Source organism: Mus musculus, chromosome 7 (genome assembly GCF_000001635.26).
Source record: "Mus musculus strain C57BL/6J chromosome 7, GRCm38.p6 C57BL/6J".
Taxonomy (NCBI): Eukaryota; Metazoa; Chordata; class Mammalia; order Rodentia; family Muridae; genus Mus; species Mus musculus.
In genome coordinates, this window is record NC_000073.6 from 51990189 (window position 1) to 52009881 (window position 19693).

At 41.3% G+C, this 19693-nt stretch overlaps 2 protein-coding genes across 27 annotated transcripts in view; one reads left to right on the top strand and one right to left on the bottom strand.

The window, feature by feature from the left end:
- Gas2 (growth arrest specific 2) overlaps positions 1-4817 on the top strand; it is a 133215-nt gene extending 128398 nt beyond the window's left edge. For 14 of the 25 annotated variants that reach the window (XM_006540625.4, XM_006540624.4, XM_006540620.4 and 11 more), the window contains one exon: positions 3103-4817. In XM_006540625.4, coding sequence (XP_006540688.1) covers positions 3103-3321 — 219 coding nt within the window. In that variant the 3' untranslated portion in view covers positions 3322-4817. The remainder of the gene's footprint in view (positions 1-3102) is intronic. The other 11 variants (XM_011250796.3, XM_017321979.2, XM_030242134.1 and 8 more) reach the window with 3 other exon arrangements.
- A 2155-nt stretch (positions 4818-6972) lies between these two features.
- Positions 6973-15830, bottom strand: Svip (small VCP/p97-interacting protein). Of its 2 annotated transcripts, none has more exons than NR_027704.1 (4): positions 15355-15526; positions 13747-13797; positions 13158-13271; positions 6973-9589 (listed from the first exon to the last, which is right to left on the bottom strand). NR_027704.1 is itself a non-coding variant. In NM_001160345.1 (4 exons), the coding sequence occupies exons 1-4, from the start codon at positions 15601-15603 to the stop codon at positions 9575-9577; spliced, it is 234 nt and encodes a 77-aa protein (NP_001153817.1). In that variant the 5' UTR covers positions 15604-15830; the 3' UTR covers positions 6973-9574. The 2 variants fall into 2 exon arrangements, 1 of the variants encoding a protein (NP_001153817.1); NM_001160345.1 differs by lacking the exon at positions 15355-15526 and adding an exon at positions 15550-15830.
- Between the last annotated feature and the right edge of the window lie 3863 nt (positions 15831-19693).

Here is a 19693-nt window from a genome sequence, read left to right on the forward strand (position 1 = left end):
GAAACTTTCTTAGGGTATATCCATAAATTATTGTAAGCAAGCTCTTAATCTGCTCCAGCTACATGTTGTTATTCCTGATGTCAATGATTACTGTGATGGGCTAATGCCCCAGTGGCCAATGATTAGAAGGCACAACAAACAAAGTCTAGGCTGTGGAAATAGCGAATGCAGTTAAGAAATGGCCAGTTTGCTCCTCCTGTTGCTCACCGCTTTCTTTATAACTTTGCACAAGTTTCTTGCCTTCTCACTTTCCTATGTAGAAAGCGGAATTCTGGTAATGGGATTATTGTTTAGGCAAAGTGAGTATAGCCTATGAGAGCATCATAAGAGCTTGCGATTGGCAGTGCTGTGAGATTGCGGATATATGATTCCAAAACTGAGAGCTCGGGTGTTATAAGGGCAACAGCAAAGGAAAAAGCACCGCAGCAGAGCTTATTGTAGTCCAGAGCTTGAGGGGTGTCAATCACAAGTCTTTGGATTAGGTGAACCTGGGAGGGAGGGCAGAGCACTGTGGAGGGAGAAGTGTGGGACAAAGACTGCTTATTTCATGGTGGAATGTCAAGAGGGACTATGAGAGGGTGCCTTAGTGGTCCATCACCTCTGAAAGGCCCACCTCCTGTATTGTATCACCTCTCCATAATATCATGTGTTGAATCAATCAAAGGACTAGGCCAGTGCTTCCAGGAGGACCAAGCTCAGAGTAATTGGGCTTATATTTAATATAATTTAAATTAATTTGCATTTAGGTTGAAATGTAGGGGTTTTGTTCATGAAGATGTGGTGGTGCAGGGCTCTCTTTGGAAACTGAGCACATAATGAGTAAAGGGGGCATAGGACTTAAATGTCTGGAATCAGATGCCTGTCACTGTGACCTTAATATCTTAATCCCATACTTGAAACTCTAAGATGGACCACAGACTTCTTAGCACATTACAGTGAGGTCTAAGTGTAAGAATACCTCCCATAAGACAGTCTTGAGCTTCTTATCTCACAAAGGGCTTGACATATGGTGTGGTGAAAGAGAGGCGAGAGAGAAGATAATGCGCTCTGGCCCACCTCTCCCCATTTCAGGGTGGAGTCAGTATTCTGTGAAGTGTGAAGTGTTAGGTAATATGTGTGTCCAGGCTCATGCGGGAGCTTTCTGAGCTGCTGCTTTTTAATTTTCCATTCCTTTTGTTGTTGTTCCTGTGATATAGCTTAGGTTAGGAGCAGAAGAAAAGACACACACACACACACACACACACACACACACACACGTGTGCGCCTTGTGTCAAATCAAAAGAGCACATCCATTTCACAGTTCTGAGGAAAAAAATGAGGAAATTTTTGAGAAAACAAATCACATTATTGACCTGTGTTACCAGTGCCCGCATTCTTGGGCTGTCAGGTGGATCTGAGTGACTGATGTACCATAAAAATATTTTATAGACAGTTAGCCTTGTCTGTTTCTAAAAGGGAAGACTTTCTTTCTAATCTTGTAGTAAGCATGTTTTAATGTAGGGTTACAAGATAGCATCTGTATACTATTTCCTTTAATGGAGCAGGAGGATGGCCTTCATTCTTGGGAGAGAGTCACCTCTCCTGTGATTGCTTTCAGAATGCAAGAAAAAACAAAGGCCAATATCTGCAAGGAATGCAGGATCAGATTTCAAAATGAGGAGATAAGTCCATGTGTCCCCTGCCCCTAGTCCTCACCACCATTCATCCACAGTAGAACCTGGAAAAACACAACTGTTTCAACGGTGGTGTCTGTCACTGCTGAAGCCAGACTCAGGGCCCATGTTCCTCAAGAAACTAGTTTGGTCCAGTAATCTCCATTGACCAAATCAGGACAGTGGACCTAGAGGATCCGCAAGGGAGTCTTCTGGCCATCCTCAGCTGTTGCCCGGGGCAACTGGATTGTGCTGAGATCCTGAACTCACTGCAGAAGAGGAGGGGGATGGTTCATTTCCTGTGTTCTCCATGCTCAGTGGACTATATTTCACATTTCCAGTTTTCAAGCTTCTGCAGAGTTGTCATAGAACCTTCAGAGTGCATTTATATGATGAAAATACTTTAGGCTGAAAAGGACTTTTCACTTTTTCCCAGAGTTAAAAAACTCTATTGGGGCTGAGGGTGCAGCTCACTTTTTAGAGTTGCCTAGCACACAAGAGGTCTGGTGTTCAGTCCCCACACCATGTCCCACACCATGGTGTGGACTGGAGAGGTAGAGGCTGGAGCTCATGATGGCTCCCCAGCCTGGAGGTAAGTTTCTGTTGTCTTTATTGTTTTAGAGGTGTGTGTGTGTGTGTGTGTGTGTGTGTGTGTGTGTGTGTGTGTACTTAGTTTTGGCTTTGTTGATTTTTTAAAAAATGTATTTATTTAAAGCACTAGCCACCCTTTCAGAGGTCCTGAGTTTAATTTTCAGCACCCACATGGAGACTCATGACCATAAGGCTTTGTTGATTTTAATAGGTGTATTCTGAAGTTATCGGGAAGACTAGTGTCAATGAAAAACAAATATATCACTTCTTGAAATGATTCAAACTGGATTTCTGAGTTTGAGGTCAGCCTGGTCTACCCAGTGAGTTCTAGGACAGCCAGGGCTACACAGAGAAAGCCTGTCTCAAAAAAACAAAAACAAACAAACAAAAGGCTTAAACATATCTCACTTTTTTTTCTGAGTGCATTTTCATTTGTATTTTGCAGCAAATGTTTGTGGCTCTTACCATCATTTATTAACATTATCTCAAAACCAGAGACTTCTGTGTTCTCTTGAGTTCTGGTGGAGAGGGAAATGACCCATTGAGAAGGATGGCACACTGGTGTGAGCTGAGGCAGTGGTGAGTGGTAGTGGTCCAACACAGAGCTTTCATACGTATCCGGAAAAATAGACATGGATGCTCTATGCTGCATGAAAGTTAGATTCCAGATGTTTTCCCAGGAGTCATCTGTACACAAGGTTTATTTCACAAGCCTTGTCCCAAGCAGATACAGTGCACGACATGGATACTCCAAAAAGTAAGGCAAGCAATGCTGGTTTCACTAGCCCTGGGAGTTGCTGTGAGGAGTTGCTGGTGCAAACTCTCAAAACCTGACCACTTTACTGGTCTTTCCTTCCAGATGCTGCACAACAAGCATGTGATGGTCCGAGTGGGAGGAGGCTGGGAGACCTTCGCTGGCTATCTGCTCAAGCATGACCCCTGCCGCATGCTGCAGATCTCCCGTGTGGACGGCAAGACATCCCCTGTCCAGAGCAAATCCCCAACCCTGAAGGACATGAATCCTGATAATTACCTGGTGGTCTCTGCCACCTACAAGGCTAAGAAGGAGATTAAATGAAACTGATCTCTGAAAGAGGACTCATGCAATGGCCTGTGTCCATTCTTCAGTGTAGTCAATGTAGTTCACATGCTCTGAAAAACCACACAGCAGACAGGAAAATACTCAAATGGTAGCACTATTTATTTGTAATGCATCTGTAGAACTTTGCCTATGGAGAAAAAAATCTAAACTCAATGAAATCAGACAAATTGTAAGCAAATCATTATTTCTCAATATGTGAACATAGTATATAGAACAAACCTTGTTAGGAACTAAGTTCTAGGTACAGTCATTGAAGGTGATCATGACTAGGAGACTGTATTTACTTAAATGGGTAGGTCAACAGAAAGTGCCTGCTGTATGTCTATGAGCTAAAGCACCCCAGAAACTTTTATAATGGCGGGGATTTTATACCTATTTTTTACAAAGTGACAATGTGATAATGTGCTACTAAAATTTGTCTGAGAGCACTATATAGTAGAGAGTTTTCTCAGCCATAATACTTAACTGGAAAGGACACTTCAGAGATGTTTACATTAACTTGGAAGATTGCCTTAAAGTTCATCTCTGATCCCTGACCAAACCAACCTCTGGGGTACTTTTGGATGTTGCCTGTGCAGCCCCTTAGGAATAGCAGGTACCTTTTACACACAGAGAAGCTGTGTTTAGGATGATCACTTAGTGAAATACACATGCCTAAGCTAGCAGTCATTCACATTCTGATGTGTGGACTGCACAGTCAAATGTTCATCAACCTTGTGATTTTGTTTATTTCAAGCATTTTCTTATTAAAATTATGTAGCTTTAGTTAGTCCTATTCTGCTATGCTGTCTCATGAAGTAAAATTCATGTAGTGAATTATGTTACAGACTTGTATACCCAGGACAGAGCTGTTTTGTATCAATAAACAGCAAGATATTGTCCACACTGATTTAAAAAATTAAAAACAAAGTTTAAAAAAACCCACACATTATTTGTCTCTGTATCAGTGCTTCACTCTTAAATAAAGTTAATCTTCAAATCTACTGATTTCCCAGCAATATGAAGAGTGTCAAGGTATGGCTGTGTAGACTACCTTCATGTGGGGAAGGTAAATGTAGGTGGTGTTTGTTCGAAGTAGCAAAGAATGTTGACTTGAAATTTTTTTAAATGGGGAAGTTGACTTTTTGTTTCACTATTTTCAAATAAGAAAAAAAAAAATCCATCTTCCTTGCTGCAAATCCTCACAGATTTTTTTATCTGTATGTCATATGACCAATTTAATCAAACATTCAACCTATACATAGGGAGCTTTTTAGCAGGTAAGGTATAGGTTAGTGGAACTGAGGAGGTGTCGTGAGTCTAGAAAAGCATGACAGTGAGAAACTAAAAATAAAGAAAGCCTACAGCCTTTGTGCCAGGTAAGATGAACTTGGCATAAGAAATAACTCTACTGTCTTTTGAAACATATGACATTTTAGTAACTCCATCTTTATCAATTAAAATCAACATTAAATTTTGCATTGTTATTAACACTCTTTCCTTTACAACTGTCTCCTGTGTCTCAATTTTTCTTTCAATAATGAAAATTTAGTTATAAATAAGTGTGGCTTAGCAAAAAGAATATGAATCTCAGTAACAGTTGAGTAACTGTTTGGCAGTTCTATTGTCAGAAGTTCAGTATGGTTTTGCTGAGATAAAGCCAAAGTGCCCTCCAAGCTTTTTTTTTTCTGCAGACTTTGGGAAAGAATCCATTTCTTGCTTTTTGACCTTCCAGAGGCAAGATGCAATCCTTGGCTCATGGCAGCAACACAGCATGACATTACTTAGACCTATCTCTTATATCTCTTCCTTTGGCTAGAGGTTGGAAAAGTCTCTGTGTGATTAGATCAGCTCTGCCTAGGTTTAACCTTTTAAAATACCTTAGTAAGGCAAAATGCCTCAGGGTGATAACTTTAGGACCTGACCATACTTGGGGAACCTGGAGGATTATTAGATTTATATGATACCCAATGTGGTCTTTCAATTGTGTCTAAGAATGTGCTCAAAACTGACATTGGGGACTTGCTGCTAGCTGATTCATACCATAGGGATATAGAATAATAGGACTGCACCCAGAAGGACATGATCAAATATAGATGGCTCTTACTGAACTAGGAAGATTTATGAGGTCTGACATCAGTTTCTCGGCTAGGGTAGCATGCAAGGAAAGATGATAGGGCAGAGATAAAGGATTAAAGATCCGACTATTCCTGTTATCCTTATGGAGCGCAGCATCCAAATAAAGAAGCAGAGACAAAACCATCGCCAGAGGGCAACATAGCTTCTAAGAGACACACTGAAGTATGGAGGGCAGCCGACCTGTACAGTACCCACTTATCAGATGGCAGCGGCACCCACATTACTAAAATAATTTCAGGTGTTCGTTTTTACAGTCAATAAATTTGCAGTGGGAATTCTTTGATATCTTCATTAGGTATTGCCTTGTGGTTAGTCAAAACAACAGATACAGGATAAATGTAGCTCAAAGGAAGGGACATTATAAGAAAAATTCCCCAAATTGCAATGCCCACTTCATAAGTTGCTGGAGAAAATATCACTAAGAAGAATGTTTCTTTCTTCCATTAAAATAATAGACAAGCCAAAGTCAGTACCATGAAAGCAGCCAGTGCTCTTCAGGACCTAATGTAAGTGGCACACACAGGGAAAGGCCTTTATGTCTGTTTAGTTCTTAACCTATGGTAGTCTGCAAAGTAAACTAGAAAAGGAAGAGCCATGCAATAAAAAGCCACATTGGTGGAGAACTGAGACTTCAGGTTGTGACAACAATTTCTGCAACAACAAATTAAAAAAAAAAAATGACTTCAAAGGCCTACTGTACACACTAGTGGCTTTTATAGATAGGCTTGTATTAGTGGTGTTGTCTTTTCTTTTATGTTTGATGATTGGTTTAGAAAATTAATACTAGGGCTTTATTACCATATATGATTCAGGTTACAGTGTGTGTGTGTTTGCATTATAGTGTAAATGTATGGGGGAATTTGAGGTGTTTACTTAAGAGAAGACAGTAAGGAAATAGATGGTGATTAAGAAAGAGGCTTGGATGGATAACATTCTGAGAATAAAAGACCATAGAATTCTTAGCTCTAAATAGGCTGCCTCTCTCACCCCACCCCATAAGGCTTATGGATCACCATGAAAGATGGGCAGAGCAATTCTAAGAGTAAAGGGTGATGTTGAAGACAAGGAAGCTTTTCTGGACAGAGCAGGGAAGTTGCACATATGAACTTATGCTGCTGTACACAATCAGTGAGACCTGTGCAAGCTCAAGCAAGACAAAATCCAAGCAAGGGGTTAGACGTGAGCACAAAGCCCCACGCCTAGCTAATAGCATTTGATAGATGTGGGGAGAAGAGTCAGTTTTAAGAGTGACTTTTGGTAGGTCACCTTCAGGGCAGGCCCCACAACCAAGAGTACCTGGGTAGCACAAATTGGACTCCATGGTTAATTTAAAAAGGAAAAAAAATGAGGACTTATTATTCCATGAGGAATAATGAGGTGAATCGGGGTTGGGGGGAGATGTATTTAATAAAAATACTTTGTAAATTCTCAAAGAATTAATAAAAATATCATTTCAAAAAAGACATATCCCTTTTCTCTCAAAACAGGAGGCAGGCACGTGCATCTAACTCTTGCCAATCTGTTAAATTATATACTTTATTCAAAAATGACAAGGTATGCTTTTCATCTTCCAAGGACACAGTATAATTCTTAACAATGAAAATAAGCCAACTTTTTGGATAAACAAATTCAAATTTTATGTAAATGTTTATGGTTCTGGGATTATGCAGAGAGCCTTTCCACAGTGCTTTACCTTTTAATCTAAAAGCAAGAATAATAACAACATAATAACATTTCTTCTTTCCAGGATGATAAACATGCCTTCTCCAGGCAGCCATTGTTTCCCTTTCCGTTATCAACCCCAGAGACATGGATGCGTCTCTGTGTGTGAAGACAAGTCACAATTTGTTTAAGATGGAGTAGAAACATTTTACTTAAAGACATGGCCAAAGGAAACTTTTGTATAGGAAGATGTATGTTCATATACCCAAAGACAATGTAGAATACATAACATTGGGCTCAAAATATATTAGAAAACTAATAAATCACATTCCAGATATAATCATAACACAAACTAGATAAAAAAAACCATTTACAGATGTTTCCAAAACATGCAACCAGTCACAGAGCCCTTCTGTAATGATATATTTAACTCTTTATCACCAGCTGTATCAGTTTCAGAATTACAATTAAGACTGAAGCTTGCATATGTTGGTTAACTTTCTGCATCTGATGGATTTTCTTATGTTCTACCAATTTTGCCATAAGATTTGGAAGATATATTCAATATTATGTTTTGTTATTTAAGTCTTAAGTTAGAGAAAACTCACCTCTACACCACTATCCACAACCTAAGAAAGATGTTTAGACGCATATATGATTTCAAATAGCCATTTCCCAGGTTCTTATCAAGCATCCTGCTTCCTCTTTTCAATCACATTCATGAGATTCAAATCACCATTTAGTGCCTACGACATGTGTGGCCTTGGGAGAAGGCTTATATCGGTGGGGCAGGCCATAGCCATGCACAGGGCCTTGGAACAGCAGAGGGAGCCCACAGATGCCAAAAGCAGTGTATCCTAATTATTCCAAGCAAGGAATAAACCTGTATGGCACTTGTGCCTCTAGACATGCCCTTACGTAATAAATGTAGCACTGCCCACTGAACCAAGCCTTCTCTTTGCACGAGCCATGGTCTACGATGAAGGGAAGAGAACGAGATGTCTGTTCTAACAGGAGGAGGGCTTCCCATGGTGAGGGCTGGTGTGTGCTGCCTCTCTCCCCATTCAGCTGAGTCAGCTTTCCTATGTCAGAAATATTACTTACCAAAATGAGCTAAGAATTATTTCTAAAAGTCAGCTTATTGATATCACTATCATTTAGGAAGAAAAATATCACCATCTCTAAATGAAGGAAACTGAGATGATACAATTCTATGTCTTACCTAGCTATTCATGAAACATTTTGAGCGACAGAAAAGTAATACTTCAGTCATTATGAGACCTATATTATAGCTCCAATTCTTTAAAAAGAGCATGTGTGACACACCGTCAGATACCTTGGGAGAGGAACAGACAAGCCAATGGCTCAGTTTCTTCTTATGGCTGTGACTTTGCCTAATTCACTGAGATTTCTGACTGGCTAGAATCTATAAATTCTAAGGTAAGGACTGGATGTTAGCACTGAATGTCTTGGCATCGATAGCAGCAGCAGCCTTGCACACTTGCATCTTCGCTTATTACGTAGTAAGAAGAAAACAAGCGACAATGTCATAAATCACAAGCGTGCTTTGACAGGCTTGGACTTTCCAAGTACAGAACTCACATGTTTCTTTCACACTTTCATTGGCAACACCATGTTTGTATAGATCTTACAACTGTTCTTTGATAAATACAGAAGAATAAAAATGCTTGTGGAATTTGAACACATCTATTATCACTCATTTTCTCCAACCTGGTTCTCAGTTGGCCTCATCCCTTCACTACACATACCTTCATGCTTCTAGCAGGACTCATCAGCAGGTCACTGAGCTGACGTCCTACGGACATGTAACTTCACGTTAATATGATATGCCTTAGGTACACAAAATAAATTAGCAGAGAGTTAACATTTGCCTACAAATATTCATTTCTTAGTGGGTTATAAAAATAAAGACTTCCTTCACCTGAAGTCCTTCAAATGCGTCTTCAGGATTTTCCCTGATGATCAGCTTAAAGGCACTAAGTCTGGAAGCTGAAGTCTTCCTATTTAGTGAGACAGAGATAGACCACAGGCTATGCCACATGACTCTAGGGAGCAAGATTACTTATAATGCAGAGGTATAGCAGCAAACTCAACACTGGAGATATATGTACGACCAGGACACGCCATGCATATATACCTTTTGGATCCATATTTTAACTACAAAAACTGCAAAGTTACTTCCTGCAGAAGAGAAAATAGATGTAGGGAAAGTGGAATAGAATGAAAAGCTAGGTTATTTAGTAAGTTTGAAAATAAAAATATTACCAATATTTTTGTACATTTAGTATATTTAGTGTCAGGATTGCACGAAAGGGCACTAATGACACAGTCTGACTCTTAATGTGTGTTAAGAGGAGACATCAGCTGAAAGCCATTGACTGCAGTTGCCGGAGTTGGTGGCAGGATTCTCTTCCAGGTCTGATATACTTCATGACACCGTCCACTAAACAGGAGAAAATATACAGGCACCAGTAAATTTATATTTAAATTATGTAATGATAGTCTAGTAAACAGAACAATATTATGGGATAAAGAATGCAAAAGGGATTTTTTTTCAAATAGCCATGAATAATATAATTTTATATTACAAACAATCTGAAGACAGGAGCTTAAAAATATAGACAAGACATGTTTTGGAGTATATGATTAAGAGGGTGGTTGCCTTGGATAGACTCTGTTCTCTTGGGAGGACAGCTCTGTCCTCTGTCCGAGGCTTCCTCAGTGTACAGGGGATGTTACATACTGGAATGGGGGTGGGCACTGGCCAGAAGCAGCAGTATCTCATTATCTGATTTCTTTCAATTCTGGAACTACCTTAGTCATGTTGTCCCCAAGAAATGGGGCCCAGAGTGCATTGCTTTCCGTGACCTTCCTCGGTACATTCCCTCCAACCTGAAAAGCTGTCTTGACGCAGAAGCCGTTCCCCAGTTTCTGTTGTCCCATAAAGCTTGCCCATAGGTAATAAGCTCAGCTCATATACCTAACTGCATATGTGAGTGGCCGTTCACCAGACTCACAAGCTGGCAAATACCAAGCCTGCTTCATTGGCTACATCCCAAACATAGTGAGGGGGAAAACAGGATTAATAAAGAAAAAAAACAAAAAACAAACAAACAAAAAAAAAACAAAAGAACAAAACAAAAGAAAAACAAAAAGGGAAACCTTCCTTCTTGAAATGGAGCCAATAAGGAGTAGTAATTAAATAATTTGTATTAAGATCTTCCCCTCTCTTGAGTGAGAAAAATACTCTATTTGTTGTTGTTTTTAGCAAAGTTTATAAAATCTGTAATAATCCGTTTTAGAAAATCCGCCAAGTAAGGACAATAAATATCTAGTTGCTAAGTACTACGTTTAAACTGTATCCAAGAAATATTTAGTGATACATATTTTTAATCACTATACCTTTCCAAAATTAAGGATAGGAGTTAACTTGCTGTTTTGTATTACAGGATTTATTTGATGGCTAAATACTGTGTGTTTTTTCATCTGCAAAAAGGAAGCACAGGCCTGGAGAGCGAGCTCTGTGGTACAAAGCATAGACTGCCCTCCTAGAGGACCTGAGTTCAATCCTCAGCACCCACACGGGGTGGTTCACCACCTCCTGTAACTCCAGCCCCACGAGACTGGGAGGCTCTCTGGCCTCTGAAGGTATCTGCTTTCACGGGACATACCCTACCCTGCATGCACACATATAATTAAAAAATAAACATTTAATGATGTGGCACAGTCTACAACACATTTGGGATATATTCTGCATTGTTTAGGATTTTTAAACAGTTCTCTAATTAAAAGTTTCTTTTGAGACTGGTGTTAACACAACATTGGAAATTCTCAATCTGGCTTTACATTGAAAATACCCCGGGAAGATAAACATCTCCATGTGCTACTCCAACCTCGGGGACACTTCATATTCACAGGTGCAGCCCTGGCTGAGACCTCCCTGAAGCTGCTGATTAGAGGTGGCCACGACTATGACACAGTGGGCGACATCACTGGGAGATGGCTCACTTCTTTTGAGAAAACCCTCCAGCTACTTTGCAGCTTGATGCCCAGGCCAGTTTACTCAGGAAATCAGACAGCAGATTTCGTAAGAGAAACAGCTAGAAAAGAGAAAGGATAGCCACAGAAATGGCTTTGGTTCTGAGCTCCTTCGAGAAGCCTCAAGTAACAGGAGACCTAACAGGAACACGAGGCCTAGGATCTTTGCCATCTGCAAGCTTCAGAATGAAGACGCTTCGGATTTAAGGACAAAAGTCTTGAAGAGCAAATAGTAGGATTGCTAGGCTGTCACACGTGAAATAAATGCTTTCTTAGTTCTGATTCATGCATGACAGCTATGGCATCTAAACTTAGCACCTAGCACCCCCAGTGAACTTAACTCAGCACCTCTGCTCCTACCACGAAACAGTGGAGCTCAACGTTACTTGTAGTACTCCAGTTTACTTTTTCTTTCTCTTCCTTTCTTTCTTTCTTTCTTTCTTTCTTTCTTTCTTTCTTTCTTTCTTTCTTTCTTTCTTTCTTTCTTTTCTTTCCTTCCTTCCTTCCTTCCTTCCTTCCTTCCTTCCTTCCTTCCTTCTTCCTTCCTTTCTTTCTTTCTTTCCTTTCTTTCTTGTTTTCTGAGAACACTATTTGAATTAAACCTAGTGGCAACTTTTCATCTTAGTAGGAAAAAGAAACGTCATGTTTCTTATGACAACTTGATCTTATTTTCTATCAAAATTACACTAGATCTACTACTGTCTTCTTTCTGAGTCTAGGAAATGATATCTATGAAAATGGCCACATGACATAGCTGAACCCAGGACCCAATTATTTTATGAGTTATCAAAACTCAGACGTAAAGAAAAGCCATTTTCTTTTCACTTAATTCATTAACTGAAACTGGATAAAGTAAATTAGAGTGGTAAACCGCAGCGATAACAGCCATCCCTAGGAGCCATCCCTGGCTTGAATCAACTCTGCTCAGGGCAGTCCTAAGCTTTGCCCCACAGTTCTGGTCATATATATGACCCACATAGACATATATGCCTGAGAGTATGTGTGTGCTCCTGAGACAAAAGCAAATGAAATTTCAGAGCAATTAACCAAAAAGTTGAGAGCAATTAAGGGCACTCTGCTTTTCACAGTTATCCTGATGCTAAAAGTGGGGTTCTGTGAAGCGATCTGTAAAATCACACATTACCTCAACTGGTTTTTCCTGATCAGCCACATGTACAATAAAACCTTTCCACTTCTGCTACACTGCAGCCTCCAATTCAAAGACCTCCCAGGGTTAGCCTGTCCACCAAAGGCACACCCAGGGTCTCTTCAGACACACAGACAGTGGGAAGAATACAGACCACTCACAGGTGCACAAACCTTGGTCTAAATTCACATTTGCATAATTAAGATAATGAGTGACATAATTAAGATAATGAGTGAGCCTGGATGGACTGGATGGGAGGGGCAGGCAGGGTGATTAGAGGTTCAAGGCCACTCTCTGGTGATTAGAGGTTCAAGGCCACTTTCTGGCTAGGGAGTGAGTTTGAAGCCAGCATGGACTACAGAAGACCATGTCTGAAAAACAAAACAAATCAAAAACAAAAACAAATATACACAAACTCAAAGGTACCAAACTCTAGTGACAACATTAAATCTACAAATCACAAGCTTTAGAAGAACACAACTTCATGACTTATGTGCAAGCAGACATTTGACACATGTGTGAAAATGACAGTTTGGTAGAATATTACATTCTCCTTGGTGTCCTATATTGCTTTTTTTTTTTTGACACACTGATGATTAGAATTACATATAAAACTACTAAGATCCTGTGCTTAGAAAGAATATATATATATATATATATATATATATATATATATTTTAAAGAAAGCAAGCAAGCCTATTCCAATAATATTAATATAAGTAGACACTTCCTCTAGCCTATGTTCTTGATTGATTTTCAAGCTAAACCCAGTCTTTCTCCGGGCATCCCCAGGGGAGTGACTGGATGGACTGCCTTGAGTACTCACTCTAAGTCCCCCTGCCGTTGGTGGCCCCGATGTCGCCATCTGCTTTTCTAACTGTTCCTTCTTCTTCTTTTTTGCCTCCACTGACTGGATGTCCAAAATCCCCCGAGTCGCCGCCTTTAAAAAATCCAACAAGGGAAGATTATAGGAAAAAACAAAAGTGTCTGCTATCCAAAAGCACTTGTTTTGCTATTTTGCTTTGGGTGGGGAGTTGGTCTGGTTTGGGTAACAGGGTTGTTTGCTAAGAGAACTTGAAGAAAACACAGCCGTTTCATCTGGGAAAACCACAGGGAATTCTTCTTGTAACCTCATTCACCCATTATCCTCAGCATGGAGGGGTTATCTCCAGGAAGTGCCCTTGCAGGACAGGCTCAAGTGCAAACCCATCTGGGGCTGGTTTCACAGAAAATGGTGTAAGAGCATGCAGTTCATGAGTACTCGGACATCATTCCCAGTGCGGTTATCTTTGAGTACAGAACTGTGTGTGTCATCAGGCACTCTGCATTCAGGACCTGGGGACAGGACGGACACCTGCAGAGCGCGAACTGACCGCTGCTTATGGAGCGGCGCAGGCCAGCTACTGTGCTCTCACCTCCTTCTGCCTTCTTTCTGCTGCCTCTGCCAGCTTTTCTCTTTTCTCTTCCTAAGGAAATAAATAACACCCGTGTCAAGGGACAAGTCAAACAGCATGGCCCCCTTCCACACCTTCCCTTCAGAGGGCAACACAAATAAAGAATACTTTACGGGTTGAAACAGTTTGCAAAATTTTAGTATGGGTGCAAAAGACCTCACAAAGAAAGTCACTGTAGGAACCCACTAAGATGGGGCTGGAACTATAGTCCTAGATGCTAGTTAGGTGAGGGGCAGAAAGTAGGATTGCTGGAGTCCACAGGGCTAGCCTGAACAATATGGTAAGAAGTATATCCTCACCCCAACAAAAGATAAAACAAGCTAACCCTGAATTCTATCAAAATTGCAATATTTATTAAATATTTGACTTTCTCAATGTCATTCTCTACACCAGTAAGCCAAATTAGCACACGTGACAACAAATATAAGTTGGCCCACACAATACTTACTTCTTATAAAATAGATTTACAGTGGGGACACTTTTTTTTTAAATTGTGTTTAAACTATAAGGATGGAAACATAATTTAAAGTTTGTTAAAAAGTAGGATGAGGAAGGCTGGACTTTGGGGAAGACATTTAGAACCAATGGACCGATCTCCCTATGAACCATGGGGAAGAGAAAGTCAGAGGCTCTTGTCCCATCTCTGGGACACATGGTATTTTTCTATGCCCTTTACTTCTCATGTGTAAAGTCTTTAAATACACTGAGACAATGAATAGCATTCTCTTGGGATGTAGTTTTAGCCATTCCTTCTCCGCCAAGTGCACACATTCGTCCATCACAATGATTGCTGCCAATTTTTCTAAGAACACAGCAACGAAATGCAGACATCCATGCATACAAAGCTTGAGTTTTGATTAGTGTGTGGAAACAAATGTAAGCAAATACACAAACATGCATCTGATGGGAGTAATTACCCAGGAAGAGATATAATAACCATGGTAGATAAGGAATAGGAGGGAGGTTTCTAGAGCATGTTTATTTAGGTGGTCAGAGAAATTGTAGGTGTTAAGTGAAATACACCGGTGGGCCCTATGGCTAAGGGCAGAGAATGGGAGGAGAGATGCCTTAACAAATGCTAGCAGAATAATATTTTTTCTCATGAGCTAAACAAAATTAATAGCATTTTAAAACAATAGCAGTCATAAAGGCAAGTTGAACTTCCTCACATCTACTAAACAGTCACTTTAGTGTCTATAACCTAGTGGCTAAGATATTATTAATATACTTCCCTAAATCTCTCATTTCTTCAACTAATCTTTGGCTACCCTGAGAACCGATGTTGAGACCAAGTTAGATTGTCATATTATCAAGTACGGGTAAAGGATATTAAAGTAAGTATACTCTTACTGCATAAGGCCTGCTTGGATTCGAATATCAAAAAAAATAAAATGCCTGTCTTCACATAAAATTATCCCAAACACAGCACTACTAGGAATCTACACGTAAACGTATTGCTTGTTTATGTGGGATTTAAACCTGGGCTTCAAACCGGCTGTTAAAACTGAGCAAAGGGAAGGCGCGGGTTAATTATCCTCTAAATGGCGAGAGGAGCGGCGCGTCCCGGACCTTCTAGGTACAGCTGGTACAGACAAGAGAAGAGACACATGTCTGGAGCAGCCACTGAAAACAGCAGCTCCAACCTATGCCATCCGAGGAGGGTCCTTAGGGGAGGGTCAGGAGGCCCAGCAGGTGCACCTTCCCTCCGACTGCACTGCAACGGCCGCCGCGTGCAAGACTTGCACGGGGAGGCCGTCTACTCACCGGGCTCGGGGATGGTGGTGCGGACTCCGCGGGACAAGGGAAGCACAGCCCCATGGGGACGCAGGCACCCAGGGCCGGGAACCCGAATCCTCGCTGGGGGCTGCAGCAGGCCCCGCCCAGGAGCAAACCCCGCCCCCACCTGACCTGCTGCAAAGCTCCGCCCCGCGCCAGGACCTGCCCCGCAGTAAGACCCACCCCATCTGAGGCGCAAGCGCCCCTCCCCCTCCTCCTCGCCCCCCCTCCCCCGCGAACACCACCACAAGCTCCGCCCAATTTCAAGCCCCACCCCTGTCCTGCCCTTGGCAGACCCCACCCTACCCGCCCTAGCAACAAGCCTTGTCCCTCCAGGCCTGCGGCAAGCCCCGCCCCCAGGGCGAACCTGCTTCGCCCGACCCGGCGGCAATCCTCTTTCATCCGGTCCAACATCAAGTCCCGCCTCCTCCACAAATCCCACCCAATAGGGTTTAACAGCAACCCAACCAAGGGGTTTCTCTCTTGAACCTTGAAGCCTCCCTATGGCAACGCCCCACCCATCTGCGGCAAGCCCCGCCCCTTCAGTAGTGCTACACCTGATCCACCCTTTAGCTGTCAGCCAGCTCCTCCAAATGAAACGCCCCACTCCCACCCCGTTTTCACACACAACCCCACCCTCCCACTCCCATCAAGACTCAAAATTCCACTCTCATTGCCCCGCTGATTAAGCACTTTCTGCGGCTGTGCGGAGCCCTGGCCATTCTAGGAGCTCTGCGCAAGCGTACTGGGCATGGGTAGGCACCTGTTGAATCCGCGCTAGGGAAAGAAGGAATTCTGGCCCTTGACACTCAGAAACCAGCATTTCAAGGGTGCTGTCTGCTACCTTGTTGGTATTTTAGTGAGGTCAGTACTGTGTCTCTGAGATGGCAGGATGGGAAAACTGCCACATAATCCCGTCTCAGAGGTAGCTCCTTGCTATCCACGTTTTCCGCTTAGGGACAACGAAAAAGTGCACCCAGAAAAACTTGAGTGAAGTGCGGCTCAGATTTTAATGACAGTAAGACTATTGTTTTCTCTTTCCTTCCTCTTCCTTCTTTCTCTCCGGTTCTATATCTCTTGTCACTTCGTGGATGGCCACTCACTCATACTACATTCAAGTGGACAAATCCTTCCATTTCCTTTTGATAAGCACACAGAAACTATTATTTGAAGTTGCTGTGCTTCAAAATAGTACATATGTATTTCATATTTCTATATTTCTATTTCTTATAAACGTGTGAAAATTTACCCCCAATTATCCACTCGGAATTTTGAGTTTTTTTCATTTTCAAGAAATTTCACATTTGTTAGTGTCATGTTTTGATAATTACAAAACACAATTAACAGAAAGTCATCTTAGGTGTAAGATTACTGATTTCTTTTTTCCTTTAGCTTGACCAAACTCCGATTTCTTTCTGATTGCCTCCCTATTCTTAAAGTTTTTACATTAGAAATCTTTCAATTTTAAATATTCCTCTGCCTTTTAAGATGTTCTTCTCCTGGCCTCTTAGCACTTTTATAACCCAGAACCTTATCAAGGACCAGTGTGTCCTTATCTTTGAAATAAAACACTCAGAAATAGACTTCTCGAGTTCCCCATTTCTGTAGAAGCCTGGGTGTTTAAATTCTCACAAGTTCCTGGCAGCAGATGCAGGTGACCCTAGGGCACCTGAAAAAGATCTTCTAGCTCTTTTTCAATAGGTCATGTGATTAGGGAAGGCTAATCTTGGTTGGGAGACATTTTCTTGGTCATTGATATAGGAAGGCCCAGCCCACTGTGGGTGGTAGCACCATCTCAGCCAGGAGGCAAAAAGTGTTCCTCCTTGGCTTCTGTTTCAAGCCTTGGCTTCCTTCGATGATAAACCATAAGCTATAATATGATATAAACCCTTTCTTTCCCATGTTGGTTTTAGTCAGTTTTATTATAGCAATAGAAAGCAAACTAACATAGTAACTTCAAGATGTATAATTGTTCCTCCCTTTTAGCGCGATGCACTTGAGTTCTGTTTCCATCGTAATGTAAATAATTCCTTGTTTGTTTAATTCTATTACATTGTTACTTCTATATCAGTTTGTCAGCTGATTTATTTTAATTAAAAATGCATTACATATTTCCAATTTTTTTGAGAAACCGCCAGATTGATTTCCAGAGTGGTTGTGCCAGTTTGCAATTCTACCAGCTGTGGAGGAGTGTTCCTCTTTCTCCACATTCTCTCCTGAATGTACTGTCGCTTGAGTTTTGATCTTAGCCATTCTTTTTGGTATGAGGTGGAATCTCAGGGTCATTTCGATTTGGATTTCCCTGATGAGTAAGGACTTTTAAACATTTCTTTAAGTGCTTCTTGGAAATTTGAGATTTTTTTTTTTTTTGTAATTTCTCTGTTTAGCTCTGTACCCCATTTTTAAATTGGATTTTTTTGAAGGGTAACTTCTTGAGTTCTTTATATATTTTGGATATTTGCCCTCTGTTGAGTGTAGGGTTAATGAAGAATGTTTTTCCCAATCTTTAGGTTGCTGATTTTCCTATTGATGACGACTTTTACCTTATAGAATCTCTTCAGTTTCGTGAGGTCCCATTTATCAATTGTTGGTCTCAGAGCCCGAGTCATTGGTGTCAGTTCAGAAAACTTCCCCCTGTGCCAATAAGTTTGAGGCTCTTTCCCTCTTTTTCTTCCTTTAGATGCATTGTATCTGGTTTTATGTTGAGGGTCTTGATCCACTTGGACTTGAGCTTTGTGCAAAGTGATAAATAGGAATCTATTTTCATTTTTCCACTTACTGACTGCCAGTTAGACCAGCACCATTTATTGAAGATGCTTTTTGTTGGTGGTGTTGTTGCTGTTGTTCCATTGTATGGTTTTGGCTTCTTGGTCAAAGATCGAGTGTCCATAGGTGTGGTTTTATTTCTGGGTCTTCAATTCTATTCCTGTGTGTCTCTATACCAATGCCATGAGGTTTTTATCACTATTACTTTGAAGTAGAGCTTGAGGTCATGGATGATGACAGATGCACATACTTATACCCAAATACTGGACTAATGTTGGAAACTCCTTTGGTTGAATTAGGGGAAGGATTGAAGAAGCTGAAGGGGAGGGTGACCCACTAGGAAGACTAGAAGTCACAACTAACCTGGACCCTAGGGAGGTCACAGGACTGAGTCAAGACTAAGCCACCAACCAGGCAGCATACATAGGCTGGTTTGACCACCCCCAACCCCAGCACATATATAGTAGAAGATTGCCTGGTCTGGTTTCAGTAGGAGATGTGCCTAATCTTCTAGAGACTTAAGGACCCAGGGGAGGGAGAGGGCTGGAAGGGAAGCACCCTCTTGGAGCCAAGTCGGGGAGGAGGAATGGGATGAGGCACAGTGAGAAAGGGGGACTGGGAGGGGAACAATGGCTGGAATGTAAATAAATAAAATAATTTTTAAAAAATGTATTACATAAAAATGGAGAACTATTGGCAATGCAAAGTATTTCTATTCTCAAACCTTTCATTCCCTTGAGATGAAAGCTGTTCAAAGGTTCATGGTGGTTTTATGGTAGAAAACTTGGAGACTCTTTCTGTGAATCAGATATGCTTATTATCTAGGAAAATATTGATGTACCAGGGTACAAGCTGGTTAGGTCTTCTAGCAGCCTGTTAGGACACGGGGCTTTCCCTAGTTGTGACACAAGCCCATTGTGTGCCTAGTCTCCTCTTTGACACAACCGCTTCATTCTCTGTCTTGGTTAATTTTGTCAACTTCATACAAACTAGAGATATCCCAGAATCAGTAACTGCAGTTGAGAAAATGCTTACATCAGATTGCCCTTAGTCAAGTCTGTTGGGTATTCTTTTGACTGCTGATTGATATGAGAGAGCCTAGCCCACTGTGTGTGGTGCTACCCCTAGACACATGGTCCTGGGTGTTTACAAAAGCTGACTGAGTAAGCAAAGAGGAGCAAGTCAGTAAGCAGCGCTCCTCCAGTTCAGACCCCCAGATTCCTGCTTTGTGTTCCTGTTCTGACATCCTCTGTCCTAGAGTGTAACCTGAAAGCCGTAAGCTGAAATAAACCTTTCCTTCCCAAGTGGCTTTGGGTCATGTGTTTATCACAGCAGTAGAAAGCAGAGTCAGACATTTCCCAACTTG